This window comes from Pagrus major, chromosome 21 (assembly GCF_040436345.1).
Source record: "Pagrus major chromosome 21, Pma_NU_1.0".
NCBI lineage: Eukaryota > Metazoa > Chordata > Actinopteri > Spariformes > Sparidae > Pagrus > Pagrus major.
The window spans coordinates 21,880,476-21,897,946 of record NC_133235.1 but is presented as its reverse complement, the minus strand read 5'-3'; the positions used below and the strand labels follow the sequence as shown (position 1 = coordinate 21,897,946).

The 17,471-nt window shown below is 43.0% G+C and overlaps 1 protein-coding gene across 3 annotated transcripts in view; it reads left to right on the top strand.

Moving 5' to 3' along the window:
• Nucleotides 1–17,471, top strand: part of LOC141016312 (tensin-3-like) — a 35,482-nt gene that overhangs the window by 5,168 nt on the left and 12,843 nt on the right. For all 3 annotated transcript variants that reach the window (XM_073490601.1, XM_073490600.1, XM_073490599.1), the window contains 12 exons: nucleotides 2,716–2,883; nucleotides 3,106–3,156; nucleotides 3,257–3,379; nucleotides 4,705–4,769; nucleotides 5,823–5,906; nucleotides 7,112–7,224; nucleotides 7,711–7,771; nucleotides 8,384–8,459; nucleotides 8,548–8,677; nucleotides 8,933–8,998; nucleotides 10,119–10,220; nucleotides 15,399–16,577. In XM_073490601.1, coding sequence (XP_073346702.1) covers nucleotides 2,734–2,883; nucleotides 3,106–3,156; nucleotides 3,257–3,379; nucleotides 4,705–4,769; nucleotides 5,823–5,906; nucleotides 7,112–7,224; nucleotides 7,711–7,771; nucleotides 8,384–8,459; nucleotides 8,548–8,677; nucleotides 8,933–8,998; nucleotides 10,119–10,220; nucleotides 15,399–16,577 — 2,200 coding nt within the window. In that variant the 5' untranslated portion in view covers nucleotides 2,716–2,733. The remainder of the gene's footprint in view (nucleotides 1–2,715; nucleotides 2,884–3,105; nucleotides 3,157–3,256; nucleotides 3,380–4,704; nucleotides 4,770–5,822; nucleotides 5,907–7,111; nucleotides 7,225–7,710; nucleotides 7,772–8,383; nucleotides 8,460–8,547; nucleotides 8,678–8,932; nucleotides 8,999–10,118; nucleotides 10,221–15,398; nucleotides 16,578–17,471) is intronic.

The following is a 17,471-nucleotide window of genomic DNA, read 5'->3' as shown; positions in this document are numbered from 1 at the left end:
TCTTTATGGGAGGCTAAGCTAAAGGCTACTCGCAGTAATGTTAGCTTGATTTAGAAGCTTTATCATTTATTTCATAATTTGGTGTGTTAGCTAACTTTTTTGCATCTTTACGGGTTTTATTTGAACTGGTTGAAATCTTTATTTCTCTTTAGCTACCTTGACATTAGTTATTTAATCAGTTATTTAATAGTTTGACTTTTTGATTAACAAAATGTTTATTTGCTCTCTTGCCAAGAGTTGGATAAAAAGATTGATTTCACTTTTAATGTCTGTTTGTTAAATATGTCGCTAATGCCAGCTGCTGGTTAGCTTAGCTTAGCTTAGCTTAGCGTAAAGACTGGAAACAGGGGGAAACAGCTAGCTTGGATTTAGTTAACAAAATTAGCCTACCAGTATGTGTTGTTGTTTTTACACTTTGGTTTGTTCATGTTTTAAACGTGTGAGATATAACATGTTAATTAGTGAGCTTCATGCGTAAGGAATTTTTTGCCTATTACCTAAGTCGTTTTTTTATCCAGCTCTTGGCAAGAAAATGAATGCTTTTCACAAAAATGTCAAACTTTTAAAGAATTCCTTTAAAGCAGATCTTTATACTCATTGGCATCAAATTAATAAAGACACATGTTTTCACACTCCTGGGTCAAATGGAGGTTAAGTGTTGGTTAGATACTCTTCCAGTCTCCCGTTAGCACAGTACTTTGACACTTCCAAAACATCACTAAGCCTTCTTCCCATGCCCCTGCCCTGGAGATACACAGAGTCTAAGTACTGGGCCGACCTGTTCATTAATTTCCCATTAGTCAACAGTTTTTTCCTCAGAGTCTCAGGGGAAATAGACTAACCCCACCATTAGTTCCAACAATCCTGGAGGACCTCCTGCCCCTGCTCCCACCACCTCCACCAACACAAAACAGCCCTGTTTCCCCGAGAGATGACCTCTTCATACACATGGCCTCTTTCATTCCGCTCTGAGGGTTGGTTTAAGCTGTGACCACACTGTCTCTGGTTTATGGCTCCCTCTCTGCCTCCCACCCCTTCAAAGTTTTGGGCTGTTGCCTGCAGTCATTGCAAATTGATGGACACATTCTTGTCTATGGATCGTTTTAATCACAACAAACAATTGGAGTCATTCAAGAAGGATGATGGTATCTTTGGCAGCTCGAGGAATGTGTTTCTGTTTCTGAGTGTATGCTTGTGCTTGTGTTTGTGTGAGATCTGAATCATTTATCAACCCCTATTGATTACTTATACCTTACAAACTAGTGTGAATCAGTTTTTTCAGTGTTTGATATAGAGCTAATACAAAAAAAATCTGATTTTGACAGGGATAGAAGTAGAGCTGAAACAATTAGTCGATTAATTCATTAGTTGATCGACAGAAATTGAAATTGCAGCATTAGTTGCACTGAACTTTTTGTTACATGCCACCAGCTTCTATAAAGATGGAGGCAAGAATTCAACCTCCCACATAAAGAAAAGAGAAAAACAAGAAAATTGATTCATATAAGCAGAAGATACAGTACTTTCTGTTTTCAGAAGCTAACAACTAAAAGACTAAATGAAATTACAAATGACAACAGTTGTCTGACAGTTAAAAATGAAATACCAATAAGTTAAAAATTAAAACATTAAAAACACATAAAGATTATAAGGGAGGGTTTGATTCTTCTTTAATTAAAAGAAGTACCTTTTTCCCTTCAGCTGGCATTGACAAAGGAAGCTTTATTCAAATTACCCAATTAACATTTGAATTTATGAAGATTAACTGGTGTTACAACTATAAGCCTCCCCTAGCTGCCTTGACACAATACCAAGAGTAGCTCGAAACACACATAAAAATCTTCAAAGCCTCGTAAAACATTGTCCTGCACATAAACGCCATCAAAAACAATAAGAAAACAACATGTGAACACAAAATATGCAGACATCCAGATGATGACTTTGAATAGATTGTTTATAACAATCATAAACCTGGAAAATATTAATTTGAAAACAAACAGAAGGAAAGCACAATTTAAAAAAACTGGAAACGGCAATGGCTTGTTAGAAAACGATTAGTTGTCAGTTGACTTATTGATTAATCGACTACAAAGTGTCAGCACTTTGTCAACACTGTGCCGTTCTCTCGCACAGAGCATACAGAGATGACTAGATAAGAGAGTAAGGGATGTGTCTGTGGATGTGGTGGTGTGAGACAGGCTCTCTCCTGACCACCGCTGCAGGAAGTGCACGGCCATGAGGTCACAGGGACACACCAACACTCAGGGATTTACAGCAACTGGTTTCAACCGGAGTTCTTTGAAAGTTTTCTTTGTCTTTGTCATTGTTGCTCCAACTGACTGACTGACGGACTGACTGACTAGATTGCTGGTGTCAATCTTTTGATACCACTGCACTGTGTCTCTTTTTGCAGTAGAGATAAGTAGCAATCATCTCTCACATGCTCAAAAGCCCTTGATATAGTGTTTCTTTTCAACCGGTACAGTATGTGTGACGCACACTGTTGACCGTTTCTGAGCAAACAAGACACCCTCTGTCATGCAATCTGGAACTGAGGTCATTCTCTAAAGATATCTGCGGGAAACTCGGACACAATGACTAAAGCTGAGGACTTTGACCGTCAAATATTGACTCGAGCAAAGTCACCTGCTTTAAAGCGGGAATGGTGCGAGGTAACTGAACCCACATGTGTCTCCGTCTCATTAATTCTCACAGGAAGCCACAAGAGTCAAGATGGAGGAGGGTTATGAGCTCGACCTGACGTACATCACAGAGCGTATCATCGCCGTGTCCTTCCCTCGGGGCTGCTCGGAGGAGATCTACTCTCACAACCTGAAGGACGTCACGCGAATGCTCAAGTCCAAGCATGCGGATAATTACCTGGTCAGTGCTCGCCTGTGTGCCGCTCGCTGTCTCACCTTGAAGTCAAGTGTCAAAGTGCAAACAGTATTGATGTCAGGGCTGATGGGCTTTCATGGGATATTGACATGAGAGTATTGATCTGGAGGCACAGTTCATCTTTCACCCGTGCTAATTTAAGAAGCAGAATGCAGTAATCTTAGAAAACATCATTAGTCATGGGCTTTGTTGTATTTTTCTCTTTAGATCATCAACCTGTCAGAGAGAAGACACGACCTCTCTAAAATGAACCCCAAGGTAAGTTCGGAAAACTTTGATCAGCTGTGTCTAAGCAGCTACAGCAAACATTGATTGATGATTCATGGGTCGATGTTTACAGTGAGTTCTGCGATTTCAGACCCTGGATACAGGCTGGCCGGACATGCATGCTCCACCTTTGGATAAGATCTGCACCATCTGTAAGGCCATGGAGAGCTGGCTCAATGCTGACCCTCTTCATGTGGTTGTTATACACTGCAGGGTGAGCATCTACAGCTTGTGTTGCGGCAGTTGATTTTAGTTTAGATTTAATAATGTACCCTTTTTTAGTTTTTTGCTTTCATGTATCATTATGAAATGTATTTTTGATTGCACAATAATAATGACACCATCATTGTTTTGGATTGGTTCCCTATGAACTTTGATTGCACAATGTCATTTTCTGTGCCACCGGGCATGAAATCTCCAAAAATGAAAGCTGACTGTCACTATTTCTATCTGCTGCTGACTAAATTAATACAAAGGAAACACTTGGGGATGACATTTTGTCAGTTTTTACTTTAAAGGTGCAACACATTAGAAATGAACTGAAATTGTCAACAGAATTCAAAGAATGACAGTGTTGATGTTGTATCATAGATGTCTTTGTATCGTGTTACAGAGATGCCTCCTGAAGTTAGCATGCTAACCAGCAAGCTTCGACCTGTCCTGTCTCGAAATACAACTTTGTAACCTCAAGAGGCGATAGTCTGATAGTATCGCTAGGCCCGATCTCGCTCCGTTTTTACTTTACGTCTCTCCTGAACCCGCCCTGTTGTGTCATCCTGGTCGGAGCTGCTGTAAATCGCCTCTGTACTGTATTCCCCTTTGTCAAACTGACCTCCATTGACCTTCCATGGAGGCTGTGTTCGGTCCAGGTATGGCCATGTTCATGGGGAGGCTGCTGAGACCGGTTCTGTTGCTTGGCTCCAGTTCTGGTGCCCATTCCACCACCTCGCTGCATCCACCCAACCCCCCGGCCCTGAGCCCGAAAACCTCCTCATCCAGGTGGTCCAAGTGGGCAGTCTGGGCAGTCATTTAGCTAATACGTACGCTAATTGCGCTGCTAACGGAGCTTACTAGTTAATTACACCTACACTTGGCAGCAGTTAGTGGTTACTTAAGCACTTCAACAAGTATTTCTCTATAATGTTAAATATTTATGAGCAGCAATGTAAAGTAAAAAAAAAATCTTCATTTTGACACCCATCTTTGATTGGCTGTGACCAAATAACCCGCCAACTGTCATCATATGTCCTGGTCAGTCTCAATGATGCACGCAAATATGTGACACCCCCATTTTCTAAATTAGCCGTGCCCACTTCAAAGCAGTGTGGAGAGCACAGAGAAGAAATAAAAACAAATGTGTCATGCGAAAAACACCAATGCTGTTCTAATTACAGCAGAAAAAAGTGCGTTTATGTAGGATCCCATCACTCATAGTTGGAAGATGACTTAGAAAACAAGTATGTTGGGCGTTTAAAACAGACTAAAACCACAAGTGCTGCATGTGTAGTGACTCATCTCCTGTCTGTCATGGTTCTTTAGGGCGGCAAGGGTCGTATCGGAGTCGTCATTTCATCCTTTGTGCATTTCACCGACGTGTCAGCCAGGTAACCACTGCAGTGTGTCACATTTTCATGTCATGTTACTTTAAATGTTCTTGTTTTCCCTGAATATGTCAGGATTTATCATGATATGAGTGCGCCCCCACCTTCTGTCGGCTGATATCAACAACAACCCACAACAGTTGACGAAGACCACAAGCAATGTCATTACCTAACCGCGGATGATTTATCGCCTCCCTTTTAATTGAGGGTCAAGGTGATTCAAATTCAGTGAGTCAAAGAAAAGTCACCGCTTTTCAAATCTGAAAGAAAACCCACACAATTTAAGCCATGAATCACCCCGTATTGAGTTGCATGAATCAACTAGGAAACATGCAAGTTACTGTAACTGCTTCTGGCTACAGTGTCAGTTTCATGAAATCTATTCATCGAGAAGAAAACCAAATTTTCTAGCCATTGTTAGCCGTACAAACCCAGTGAGGCTGGTGCTTCACTGAGCCCTTAAGTTAAGAAATGGAGCAAACACGAGGAGAGGCGGCCTGGTGTTATGCCACTAGGTAGATCCTTTCTGCACACATCGGCCTTCGATTTGTGCTTCCCTTTAATGTTTGTGTCCCGCTGGAAGGAAGAACCGGGTCGGCAAGGCGAATGTGAAAGACAAAAAGAGGTAGAGGAAGAGATAGGAAAACAATGAGGCAGATTTACAATGGAATAGATTCAGGGGGCGGGGGGGTTAGAGGGAGAGGGCCGACGAGAGAGAAACAGAGCTGTGGTGAAAAGGCTCCAGCGCCTGTTGGTTTTAGGTCTGTCTGAATAGCAGAGCTGTGCACACACTCTGGCCTCTCTCTGTCCTCCTCTCCCCCTCCGTGTTTACTTAAGGCTGCCATTCTCTTCCTCTCTGCTGGAATCCCCTGTCTCTCTGCTTACTTTCACTGTTGCCCATTATGCATGTCTGTGTGTGTGTGTGTGTGTGTGTGTGTGTTGTCCTAATTTAAGTTAGGGGTTAACAGCATTCAATTATAGAGCAGCGGAGTGTAATCGCTCTCTGGAGTCATAATTGCCTAAAGTGTTTAATGTGTCTCTCTGTCTCCCTCAAAGTGCTGATCAGGCGTTGGACCGCTTCGCCATGAGGAAATACTATGATGATAAGGTCTCAGCTCTGATGACACCTTCGCAGAAGCGGTAAGACCCAAAACTCAAGCACGCCCTGCTGTCTAGCAACACGCGTTGTTTGGCTGGCGCGTTGTTGACGACACATTCACGTCCCTGACCCACCTGATTCAATACAAAACTTTGCAGTTCCCAGTGCTGTTTGTCTATTTTTTCCACTGAAAAGCCCGTCATTGTTGATTATTGTAATGAGAATGGGACCCCATGGTGACCTGGTGTAATCCTAACCCTGTTTAACTCACACTGGTGGCTCCTGTGCTTTCTTATCCCCAAGTTTATATGAGATAAACTTTAAGCAATGACAATATGGACTGATGAAACAATCCCATTGTTGTGGGGGGGTTTTTGCCGCCTGCCATAGAAATTAGCGAGCATTAAAGAATCGTGATCAAAACATACAATCAAAGTCAATATAAACAGCTGGTAATATAATGATTTAGCTGTGGTGATAAAGGCTTAGAGAGTCTGGAATTTTTTGGTCTAGTTATCTTGAAAGTGCTTGAAAATTGCTCGAACTTTACTTAAGCTGTATGAACCCCGAGCTAGTGCGACTTTGATGCTTGAGTTCTGGAACCAGACCAGGATAATTTTTTTTATTTTTTTTTTTTTATCTAGCGTCCGGAAGTGTCCTGATATCTTATCAAATCTGTGAGGTTTGCCAAGCAACCAGCCTGAAGTCAGTACTACCAGCAGAGAAACTTGGCACATAAACCTTTTGTTATCTTCGTCAGGGCAGGGCTAGCTGTTTCCCTCCAATTACAGTCTTTGTGCTAAGCTAACTGGCTGCTGCCTAGCTGCACATCCAACGTAACGACATAAGAAGCGGTCTTGACCTTAACATCTAACTCTAAAGCGAAAAGGCTTACTTTCCAAAACATTGAAATATTGTTAAGTCTGGGAAAATAGCCCTGATGGTGTCATAGTGATGTCACCAGGATTACTCAGTTTGGGCTTGAAGATTACAATTTTTTCTTTTTTTTGAAAGGCCTGCATTCATACTGAGAGCTTCAGTTTGAAAGACGAGGACATTTGCCAGATAAGCAAGGTGTAACTATCATCATGTTGCATTATGGGAAGTGTAGGATCAAGTGTTTGCGGAGCTTGACCCATACTAGGGGTTAAACACCTGTATATTTCAGCCCTGTGTTGCCTTGATGTTGATAAACTTCCAATAATCCTGCATATTATTTACATCATGCTCTGTGCTTTCACATCAGGTATGTTTGGATCCTCAACAGTCTCCTAAGTGGATCCATGAAGATCAACGCCTCACCGCTGTTCCTACACTGCATCATCCTTCACGGGATACCAAACTTCGACGCCACTGGAGGTTAAGCGCATATTGTTTACCGCTAATACACAGCTGCAGCGCCCAATGAAACTCCAGTCGCTGCTACCATGACAGTATAAAGGAATCCAGACACAACCACATCAGAGCCTGCACAGTAAACAAGACGGAGACTTATCTGAGCTTTACATCTCGCTCCTTTTCCAACACACATGCGTGCTCAGACAGATAGAGAGGCACTTACATAAACAGAACTGAAGAGGAGAACTTCTTTATTGGCTCCCAGTAAATTCATGAGAATTCACACCCGTGCTTGCGTGCAAATTGCTGTTTTCGCTGATTTCCCTGAAACAACATCGTGGAGCTGAAATCCCTTTCTCACAACAACAGCTTATCACACTTTGAGCAAAACATTTGGAGAAGCTACTCATGAATAACTTACCGGCTAACAGGGCACTCAAGGTCACGTTATCACTGCACTTAACTATTATTTATTTGAGAATTAATCTTTGTTTCTTTCTTTTACAGTGTGTCGCCCTTACATCAAGGTTTACCAGGGAATGCAAGCAGTGTATTCATCTGGAATCTAGTAAGTATTCTAACGTTCTGACATTACTAGGGCATGTTGATAACTTGAGCTTTCTCAACAAAATCTCTATTAACGAGTAACTGGATCTGTTAGCTGTAGGCTAACTAGCTGTAGCTCTAACTGGCTACTAAAACAAGATTTACTTTGTTTCACTAACGTCATATTACAGTTATTGATGTTACACACACACAAATAGATACGTTTCCTCATCGCTATGCATCCTGCAAACAGCCCATGCTTAAAGAAGAAAATTAGTATGCAATATTTGTTTTGAGGGTGAATTCAACAGGGGGTCAGTACATATCGCCCCTCTAATGCTTGTTGTTAATCTTATTCTATTTCTCCTAACTTCCTATTAATTACTCTGATTTTAATTTTTAAATTCTCAACCATTTTTAGTCCTGACTTCCACTTTTAGTCCTGCCTTCTGTGTTGTTGTATTGATGTATCATTGCCTTTTATGTACCTTTTATTCTCTCAATCACGCACACCTATATTTAGGCAGATTTTTCTAACCCATCTGCATTGTCTGGAAAACAATTTTGGTCACCTCCTGTTGTTTTTAAATGGGCTATATAAAAAATAAACTGACATGACTCAACTGTGTTTCAGTCACATCGGTCCAGGCCACAGAGACCGTGTGTGCATCACCCTGGAGCCTGCCCAACTTCTAAAAGGAGACATCATGGTAGGAAAATCAGAAGATGCCTTTTTTAGATTTTCTGACATCTGTATTGTTTGTCCTGATCACAAAAGTTGTGTGTGTTCTTTTGTAGATTAAATGCTATCACAAGAGCGACATAACTTCAGAGCGTGAAGTTATATTCCGGCTGCAGTTCCACACGGGAGCAGTGCAGGGCTACAACCTGATGTTTGAGAAAGAGGACATGGAGACTGCCAACAAAGGTAGACCTGAAAAAAAAAAAACCCAGAGAACAGGCCTCAACGTGCCGCTGTTAGTTTACAGCAGCTCCTCTGCTCCACGCAGCATCTGCAGGGCTCCGTCTGGACTCAATTTAGACTTGGCACTTTGAGACCGATAATCTTGTTTTCCCAAACATGTTACGTGTACTGCGAGAATCCTATTTGCAAGACAACACCAGTCATCTTTCCATTTCTGAGTAGCCACACTCATGGCATTCCTGTGTGCTTACATTCCAGATCCCAGATTTGCAGATTACGGTAAAGTGGAGCTGGTGTTCTCCGAGGGGCCAGAGAGGATCCCAGGTAGATCCCCTACTCTTCTTCTTCTTTTTTTTTGTTTCTTGCAAAAGTTGCTAGAGGGAGTTGGAAAAGCAGACACAGAGTTTGTTTCTCCATTTTTCCCTTCGTGCCGGGCCGGCCTGTGCTCCGTTCCTCCCCCTCTGCCCCCCGGTGAGGAGGGATGTGGAATGCTGCAAAGGGGAAATGTAGTGTGAAGTGTGTGCTGACAGAGACGTAAAGAAGCACAGCATGTGCTGACCCAGAGCCACACAGGCGTGTTATGTGGGTCTGGATGTGTGTGTGTGTGTGTGTGTGTGTGTGTGTGTGTGTGTGACCTACTGTGTGTTGTATGGAGATGCTTGAGTGTTTATTAAACACATTTAGTACAGCAAAGGTAAAATATTATGCCCAGGGTGCAGGGTACATACTGTACCATGCAATGGGGATCAGAAATGTGATATTGGCAGTCACTGCTGTTGTCCCACAACAATATGATGAAGTTACAAAATTAAAACCATTAATTAAAACTAAATTAAAAGTAATAAAAATAAGCTACTGCTGATAATGACTCGCCAAGGGTTGGTCAATTTAAAGGCATATTAATATGATGATATTCATTTTGCACAAATCCTACGGTGTGCCTCACAAGATTGGAACTTGATTTAACCTTGTTTTGACTTTATTTGTTGTCAGTGTCCCATGATATGCTTTTGAAGGAATAGTTGGGAAATACACTTATTTTCTTTCTGGCTCAAAAATATCAGATTCATGTCTATGCAGTGAATATATAGCTACAGCCAAGAAGCAGTTAGCTTAGCTTTGGGAAAAACTAAGAAAACACCACTTCTAAAGCTTACTTACTAACACATTAATCTGGTTTGTTTAAACCAAAATGTACAAACAACAAATTATTTTTTTTCCCCGTCTCCAGTCTTTTAGCTAAGCTAAGCTAACTGTCTGCTGTGTTGCTCTTGCTGTGTTGTGTGCTTGGGTGGTAAGATTTTTTTAATTATAAATATCCACAGGACTGGGCGGTATTAAGTCAACACTGTAATTCCACTGAAAGCTGATACTATCAATATTGTTTTACTGAAACAAGATCACCTAGATACAGTATCTACAATAATGTTATTTTTGGGTCCAGGTGCAGACAGGTGGCAAAACGGGGCGGATGTTATTGTGGACTACAACACGGCAGATCCTCTAATCCGCTGGGACTCCTACCAGAACATCTGCGATGGTGAAGGTACTACTACTACGCTGCATGACTCACAAGGCTTTGTCATAACGGTGCCAAGACCTGCTTAATGAATCAGACTATCTGAGAGAAAATATCAGCGGCGTGGTGCGATGTGGTGTTATTATTTAGGCATTAAATGAAGTTTCTCACCTCTTAAAACACACACACACACACACACACACACACACACACACACACACAAACTCTCTTTTTCTCTTATTAACACAGCGTGACAGATCCTGTGCTCCATGTTATTGAGGGCCTGCAGTGTGATTGCATTAACATGCACACAGTCACCACCAGTTTGGTTTAGGTTTCAGTCGTTGCTAACAGGAGTTATTGCTCATGAGTGGGACTTAAATCCCAGGCAGGCTGGCAGGCTGGCCCCTGTGGAAACAAGACTTGTATTATGGAGAGGGAAGGAAATGAAAGCTAAGACGTATCTTTAGGTTGGTGTATGATGATCTTGACAAACAGTGTTGTTTCTGTGTGAAGGACAGGGAGGAGAGTTGTTGTATGCGGGGAATGCTGGGTTCAGAGGAAGAGCAGTCAGTTCTCAGGAGATTTCTATTTTGTTGTTTCATCAAATGAATAGGCATGCTTTAACCATCCCACACATGCACGCACACACACACACACACACACGCACACACACACACACACACACACACACACACAGACTCACACTCAGAGCCACCCTGTCGGGGCGTCCCGTCCTAGCTGTGGTTGTTGCTCTCCACTCAACCACAGAATTCACAACAACCTCCCAGAATAGAGCGACGTGGTGGTAGCATTAAAACACAGATCCACCCTTTCCCAGTATTCATTGAGTGTTTTTATAAGCGAAGTTCAGCTTGATGAAATTGAGCAGCTCTTTTTATTTTCCTTTAAATTCCCCCCACACTCCATTATAGAAATTTTACACGCACCCCTGGGTATGCAATGAAAGAGCAAAGCACTCAAATTTAAGAATTCATCAAAGCAAAGCAAAGACATAAACAAAGGGGCAATTTTTCTTCTCTTGCCTTGATTCTGAAGCATTCATGTGGGATATTTACAGCCCTGTTTTCTCATGTAAACACTACATCTGAGAGGGAAGACTGGGAGCTTTGTTGGAATTCTACATCTACTTACCACCAGTCCTCCGGTAGGATCAGTTTGCCTTCGGGAGGCTGTCAGTCAGGGGTCGGTCAGGAGGAGGAAGTCGAAAAAAACGTTTGCCACTGTAGTGCTAAGGTTGTGAAAAGAAAACCTCATTTACTTCAATGGCTTTTCACTGAGAGTGTGTGTTTATCCCCACGTGTGAATTCAGAGTCGAATTTTTAAAGATTGTTTTTCCAGAAAGGTTGTTTACTTAAGTTTATTGTCTAAGTAGGTTGTTGTCTTTGGGGAGCGTCAAGTGTCAGTTTACCCAAATTACAAAAAACATATATATTACATGCTACCACCTCTAGCAGTATATAGCCATGCAGATAGTTCTGTGTTATCGGTTTCTCAGATTTCTGCTGTTTGTGGGCGTGGCAGCATCAAAAAGTTGCATTAAAAAAATTCAACATCTCTTTTCAGAAAATGTGTTCTTAATACTCTGGACAGTTTTAATGGTCTGCTAGAAGTCCCAATAAAAAAAAAACCTTTCACAGCCACAAACACCAAATATCTGAATTATACATAAAATACAAAACTCCAAAAATGATTGTCCCTTATCAAAAGGAAACTGTAGAGTTAATCAGGCCTCGAGATAACTGAGGAAGACTGGTGGTGGGTTCACAGAAAGACCAGACAAAAACCATCACGTAACAGTTCTGCACAGAGTTCTGTTGGAGGAACATAATCTGCTATTTTGGCACACCTCTTTGTCTTAATGAGTCAGTGAACCCAGTAATGGCTCATGTTCATATTTCCTGGGGTTGTCTGGGTTTAGAGCCACAATGAACAGCTGATTAATTGATTAGCCGATCAAAAGAAAATAAGTTGCCAAATATTTTGATGATGAATTTATTAAGTTATTTTTCAAGTAAAAATGTCAAACATTTGCTTGTTTCATCTTCTTAAATGTAAGAATTAGATGCTTTTCTTTGTCGTTCAGGACAGTAAATGAAGAGTCTTTGGGTTTTGCTCTGTCGGTTTGATGAAATAAGCATTTTGGAGACGTCACTTTGGACTTAATTATTATTTTTTTTACATTTTATCGACAAATTGATTAATCCTGAAAATAATAGGCAGATTAATTTGATAGTGAAAGTAATTGTTGGTTGCAACCCTCGTCACATTATACAAAAATTCAATATATGAATTTGCAGCACAGAATGAACATCTCTTTAAAAAATACTTATGGCTGTTAGCTAGGATGCCATCACACAGAAATCCTAACCGGGGAAGACTTGATTGCTATTGTCTACAATACCAACAATATGAAAAATCTTCCAGTACAAGACTCGTGCTGCTTATGTCAAACAAGTACATACAAGAACATAACAAGAAAATATGGATTTTAAAAGTTGCAAAAAGAGACAAGTGTTTACAATAAATTCTATGGATTACTGTTTTAGAGTAAATGAGATGTTGTTTCTGCAAAGAAATGTTGCTTTTGAATTTTCAGCATGTAGTTTTTTTTTTTATTGTTTTGAACTGCACTAAGACAATATTATTCACCTTCATGGTATTTAAGTAGAGGTAGAATTTTCAGGGATATGTCAAAACCTGCTGCCTGCATGGCAAGATACCACTAGGGTTATGTGAGAAACATTAATAAGCTATTTTATAATGGATTTTTCCCTCGGTAGTCTGTTCCTCTCTATGCTTTCTGTATGTACTATACAGTTTGTACACAGTATTTTTAAGAGATACATTTCCCACAAGCCTGTCATCTACATATAGGAGGCACATGCAGAAGCTTGGGCGGAAGAAAAAGATGAAGATGATGATCATTATGCTTTCGACTCAGGGTTTTGGCATTCAGGAGGTGCGGGATGGTAGTAACTGAGAGGGAATGGAAAGGTTTTGTAATTACATGGCCAAACACATCCAGACCTCCTCCTGCGATACGACAGCAGCTGGAGGAACAGTTCTGGTTTCGCCGCTCTCTGCACTGTAATCGTCGGATTATTCAGGGACCGACCGTACCACAACAACCGACATGATGAATGCTCGATGTAAAAAGTTTGACTGATTTTCTTAAGCTAAGAGCATACTTGGTTAACCAGTCATGGCTTTGTTAATGTCAGTGTAATCCCGATAGGTAAAACAGTTTTTAAAACAACTGACGCACCCCATAATTGAGTTTAGGGGCACATCTGTTTCTTTGCTGATATTGTACATTAGGACGGCAGGCATGCAATTTCATGACACGCACGGGAGTGAGAGAAAAGCAGCTTTTCACGAAAATTGCTCAGAGCTCCAAGTAGAAGGCGAGGATTGCTTTAATTAAAAAGTGTCTTTTTACAGAGTGAAAAAGTCTGGAGCTGCAGGAATGTTGTTTTCATTCTCTGATCCTCTCCGGGCCGCCCTCTCTCCTTTCTTTCTTTCCCTCTTTTTTTTTTTTCTCCCCTCGGTGGGGTAGTCCCCTAATGCGGGGCAAGAGGTCGGGTTACTCCTTTCCTCCGTCCCGCCTCCACCCTGAAGCCCCGCCTCACTTGTTTACATTCCTCTGCCCTTATTTGGAGATCTCAAGGTCCCCCCTTGTGTGGAGTGCAAACACTCTCACCTTCTCAGCAGAGGAGAAAGAAAGCAGGGGCCAACTTGTTCGAACTCTCTTGATTTGACCCTGACAATTATCTGCTGGTTGAAAGCCATGTCCGCTCTCGTGTGTCTGCTGTGCCTCTTGTCCTCTTCAAGTTTTCTTTTACTGGAGACTGTCTTATGTGCTTACCTGGCAGTGGTGGCGAAGGTAAGAGATTTTTTTTTTTTCCCCTCTTGAGACAGATGAGTGGCCAGATGAAGGGCGGGGGGGGGGGGGGGATAAAGCAAAGAGAGGGCAGGACAATGACAGGGGGCTGACGGAGAAAGATGGCCAGTATTGAACGGAGAGGGGAAACATCTGTCTTGAAAACCTTGTTGCACCTTGCTAGGAGGAATGTTACGAGAGGGATTTGTTGGGGAAAACTCCCGGCGGAGCTGACATGCACGGAGGCCTGAGCCGAGGCAGCTCAAGGCCGGATGCAGGTTCAATTAGTGTGTTTGTGTGAGTGTGGTGGGGGTTAAAGCCATACATACAGGAGCTTTTGGAGAGGAGGAGGAGGAGGAGGAGGAGGGGGGAGCTTTTATCATGCATGTCTGGTATTCGGCTCCTCCAGTCATGGTTTGACTGAAAGGCAAGTACTCAAGGCGGCAGACTGAGGGAGAAGCATAGGAGTCATGTTCCAGCTCTTTTTTGTTGAGGAAGAGGGAGAGTTACAGTGAAACAGCAAGTGTTTACTTACTTGGCAACGCTGGCGTAAGTCTAGAACCTGACTTTTTTTTTTCTGTTGTGATGGATTTGACTCTGCCTCCCAGAATACTGACTTCTGCGGTTTTACTTTCCGAAGGATTAAGGAGGTTGTTTGGACATATGCCAGGGGTCAAGGGGCAAGCGAGAGGGAGTAGGGTGGCTTAATCACAGCGGGGTGAGGAATGCAGGGGTCACACTCTGAAGATCCACAGCCATCTGACTCTTGTAGCGGCGTACAGAAGACTTAACATCTCTTACACAACCTGAGCGTGACGAACACCTTTTGTCTGCTGCGCACATCGCATACTAGCACCTTGGCAGTTCAGTGGGTGGCCTAATTGAATATCTTTGCTTGAAATGTGATCAGATTAGACTCAAAAACAGGATTTTTGAATAATTTGGCTGATTCTTCTAAGACACATCTAATCAGGGGATTTGTCTCACTTCACTTCAGATGATTCACATGTTTTCCCTGTCAATGTTTTAATGCTGGAGTTATTTGTAGTCTGCTGTCTGCTCTGTCTTGTCTGGAGTATTGTCTTTGTCAGGTGAGGTGTGATTGTAAGTGTTGGGCTTCCTCAATAACAGATTCTGAATGATGGAGTTTGTGGGACGACATGACTGTGCATGTGAACGGAGTCTTGTTTTGTCTGTGGTTTTGTGCCGTTTGTGTTCGTCTGCTGTAAGTGTGTCTCTGTGTGTACGTGTGCCCCATACCTGCTGACTGTATGAAGCGCTGCATCTCTTCTATTTTGCAGCGCCACGCTCTCAAGGCCTAACCCAGGACAAAGCGGCTAACAAGAGGAGCCCCAACGGAGGAGAGGCCACGCTGGGCCGAGGGGCCCGCACGACCTCCGCCACCTCCAGCCCTGACCACAGCGACCACGCCCTCTCTGTCAGCAGTGACTCAGGCCTGTCCAGCACCTCTCTGTGGGCGGACAGACCCACACCTGTTGTGACCACCGTCAAGGCTAACCAGGGCCCCAGCCCGCAGGAAAAGGTCCAGCTGAAGCGTCTTCTGAGTGGCTTTGGACTTGAGGATCCTGCAGTGGAGGAGATGGATGATCAAAGCCCCAGAGTGGGCATCCAGCAGATAGTCCCCGTGCAAGTGCACATCAACGGGGACCCCAGACCTGGAGAGAGGGAAACGGACATCCTGGATGATGAGGTCAACACAGGTCATGATCTGCACAGTGTGGACAGTTTAGGGACCTTGTCGTCCTCCTGCCACAAGAGCAGCCAGAACTCCCTGCTGTCGGATGGTTTTGGGAGTCCCGGAGGAGAGGAGCAGCAAAGCCAAAACCAACATCACCTCCACCACCCTGCACCTCCTCCCATGGAAGAGTATGAGAGAGCATATGCTGAGACAAGAAGGGGCTGTCTGAGCTCCAGGAGCAACTCTGTGGCCACGTCTAATCCCAGCAATGCATCCATGCCCAAGCAGCATGTCTACAGACAGGGAAGCTATTCAACACAGTCCTGGGTTCGCCAGCAGCAGATGGTTGCTGCACAACAGTTTATTTACATGCCTGAGGATGGGAATGATACAGAAAGATACCCAGGGAACAAGCAAGGGAGCAGTCCACCCAAAGCAGGCCTGCCCGCTGAACCACAGGGCCCTACCAGGGTCATGACGACAGACGCTCTGAGAAACACGGTGCCACACAAGGAGCAGGCAACGCTGAACAATAACAACAACAACAAACGTGACGAGGAGTTCAAATCTCTGACGATGGACATCGACAACTCCATCGACCAGCTCAACCAGCTGATCATGGACCTGGATCCCACGTTTGTGCCGGTGTCGAGCCACAGCGGCTCCATCAAGAGGAACGGCGGGACGCACGTGAATGGCTCAGCCCCCAAATGTTCAAACGGCATCAATCACAGACTCAACGATAATAATGCAGCGACCCTGACAAACACACAGCAGACAGGTAAGATAGTCAGACAGCCTGGGTGTGGTGGTGGTGATGATGTGGTGTGGTTATGGAAGTGTGGTCGTGAAAAGAAATGTCATTATGAAACCAGAGAGGTTGTTTTGCTGGATATGTCTGATAAACATGGCAACGATACAAGAAACAAAACAGCGTTAATTAATATGATAAGAATATTTTGAAAGCAGCTCCTCTTCAGTCGCATCAGCTTTCCTTCTCCTTCACTACAGAGTTAACAAAGCGCAGCTTCTCTCCCTCTCCCACCTGGCATGTTTCAGTGGCAGAAATAGCAGGGTTGTTGCCAGGTTTTTCAGATGTTTTCAGGACGTTTCTGAGGAAAGAGCGCCGTCCAGACTTGTCTGTGCAACTATCTGACGAGAGGATCAGTACGATACATGACGAGAGGGAGAGCAGCTGTCATCGACCTCTCTGAGCATTGCCGTCTCCCAGTGTTTGATTATAGAGATTGCGTACTAGGATATTTACAAAATCAAAGTCCCTCCAACAGACTGAGTGCTCTTTGTTGTGGGTAGAAGAAGTGTTAAGTTAGTCCTTATTCTGCTGTCATGTTCATCACACTTTGTACGCTGAACATTTTTAATTTCTCCTTTGATTGTTAAAGTTTGCTGTGCAGACAGAAGCTATGCAACGTGATCACTCTTGTATCACAGTAGATATCTACATGTGTTTTTTCCACTTTGTTCATGTAGAAACTGATCCCAGGGCCACGTTCAAGGACAAAGTTTATGATCTTCAAACGCTGCACAAGAATTCACAAAATGCGTTTTTCTAACTGGGATTTGCACGAAGTTTGTGTCCCCCGGTGACAAACATAATTGAAAAAAACAACAAAGAAAAGATGATGCCTATCTCTTTCCCATGCTATGAAGATGA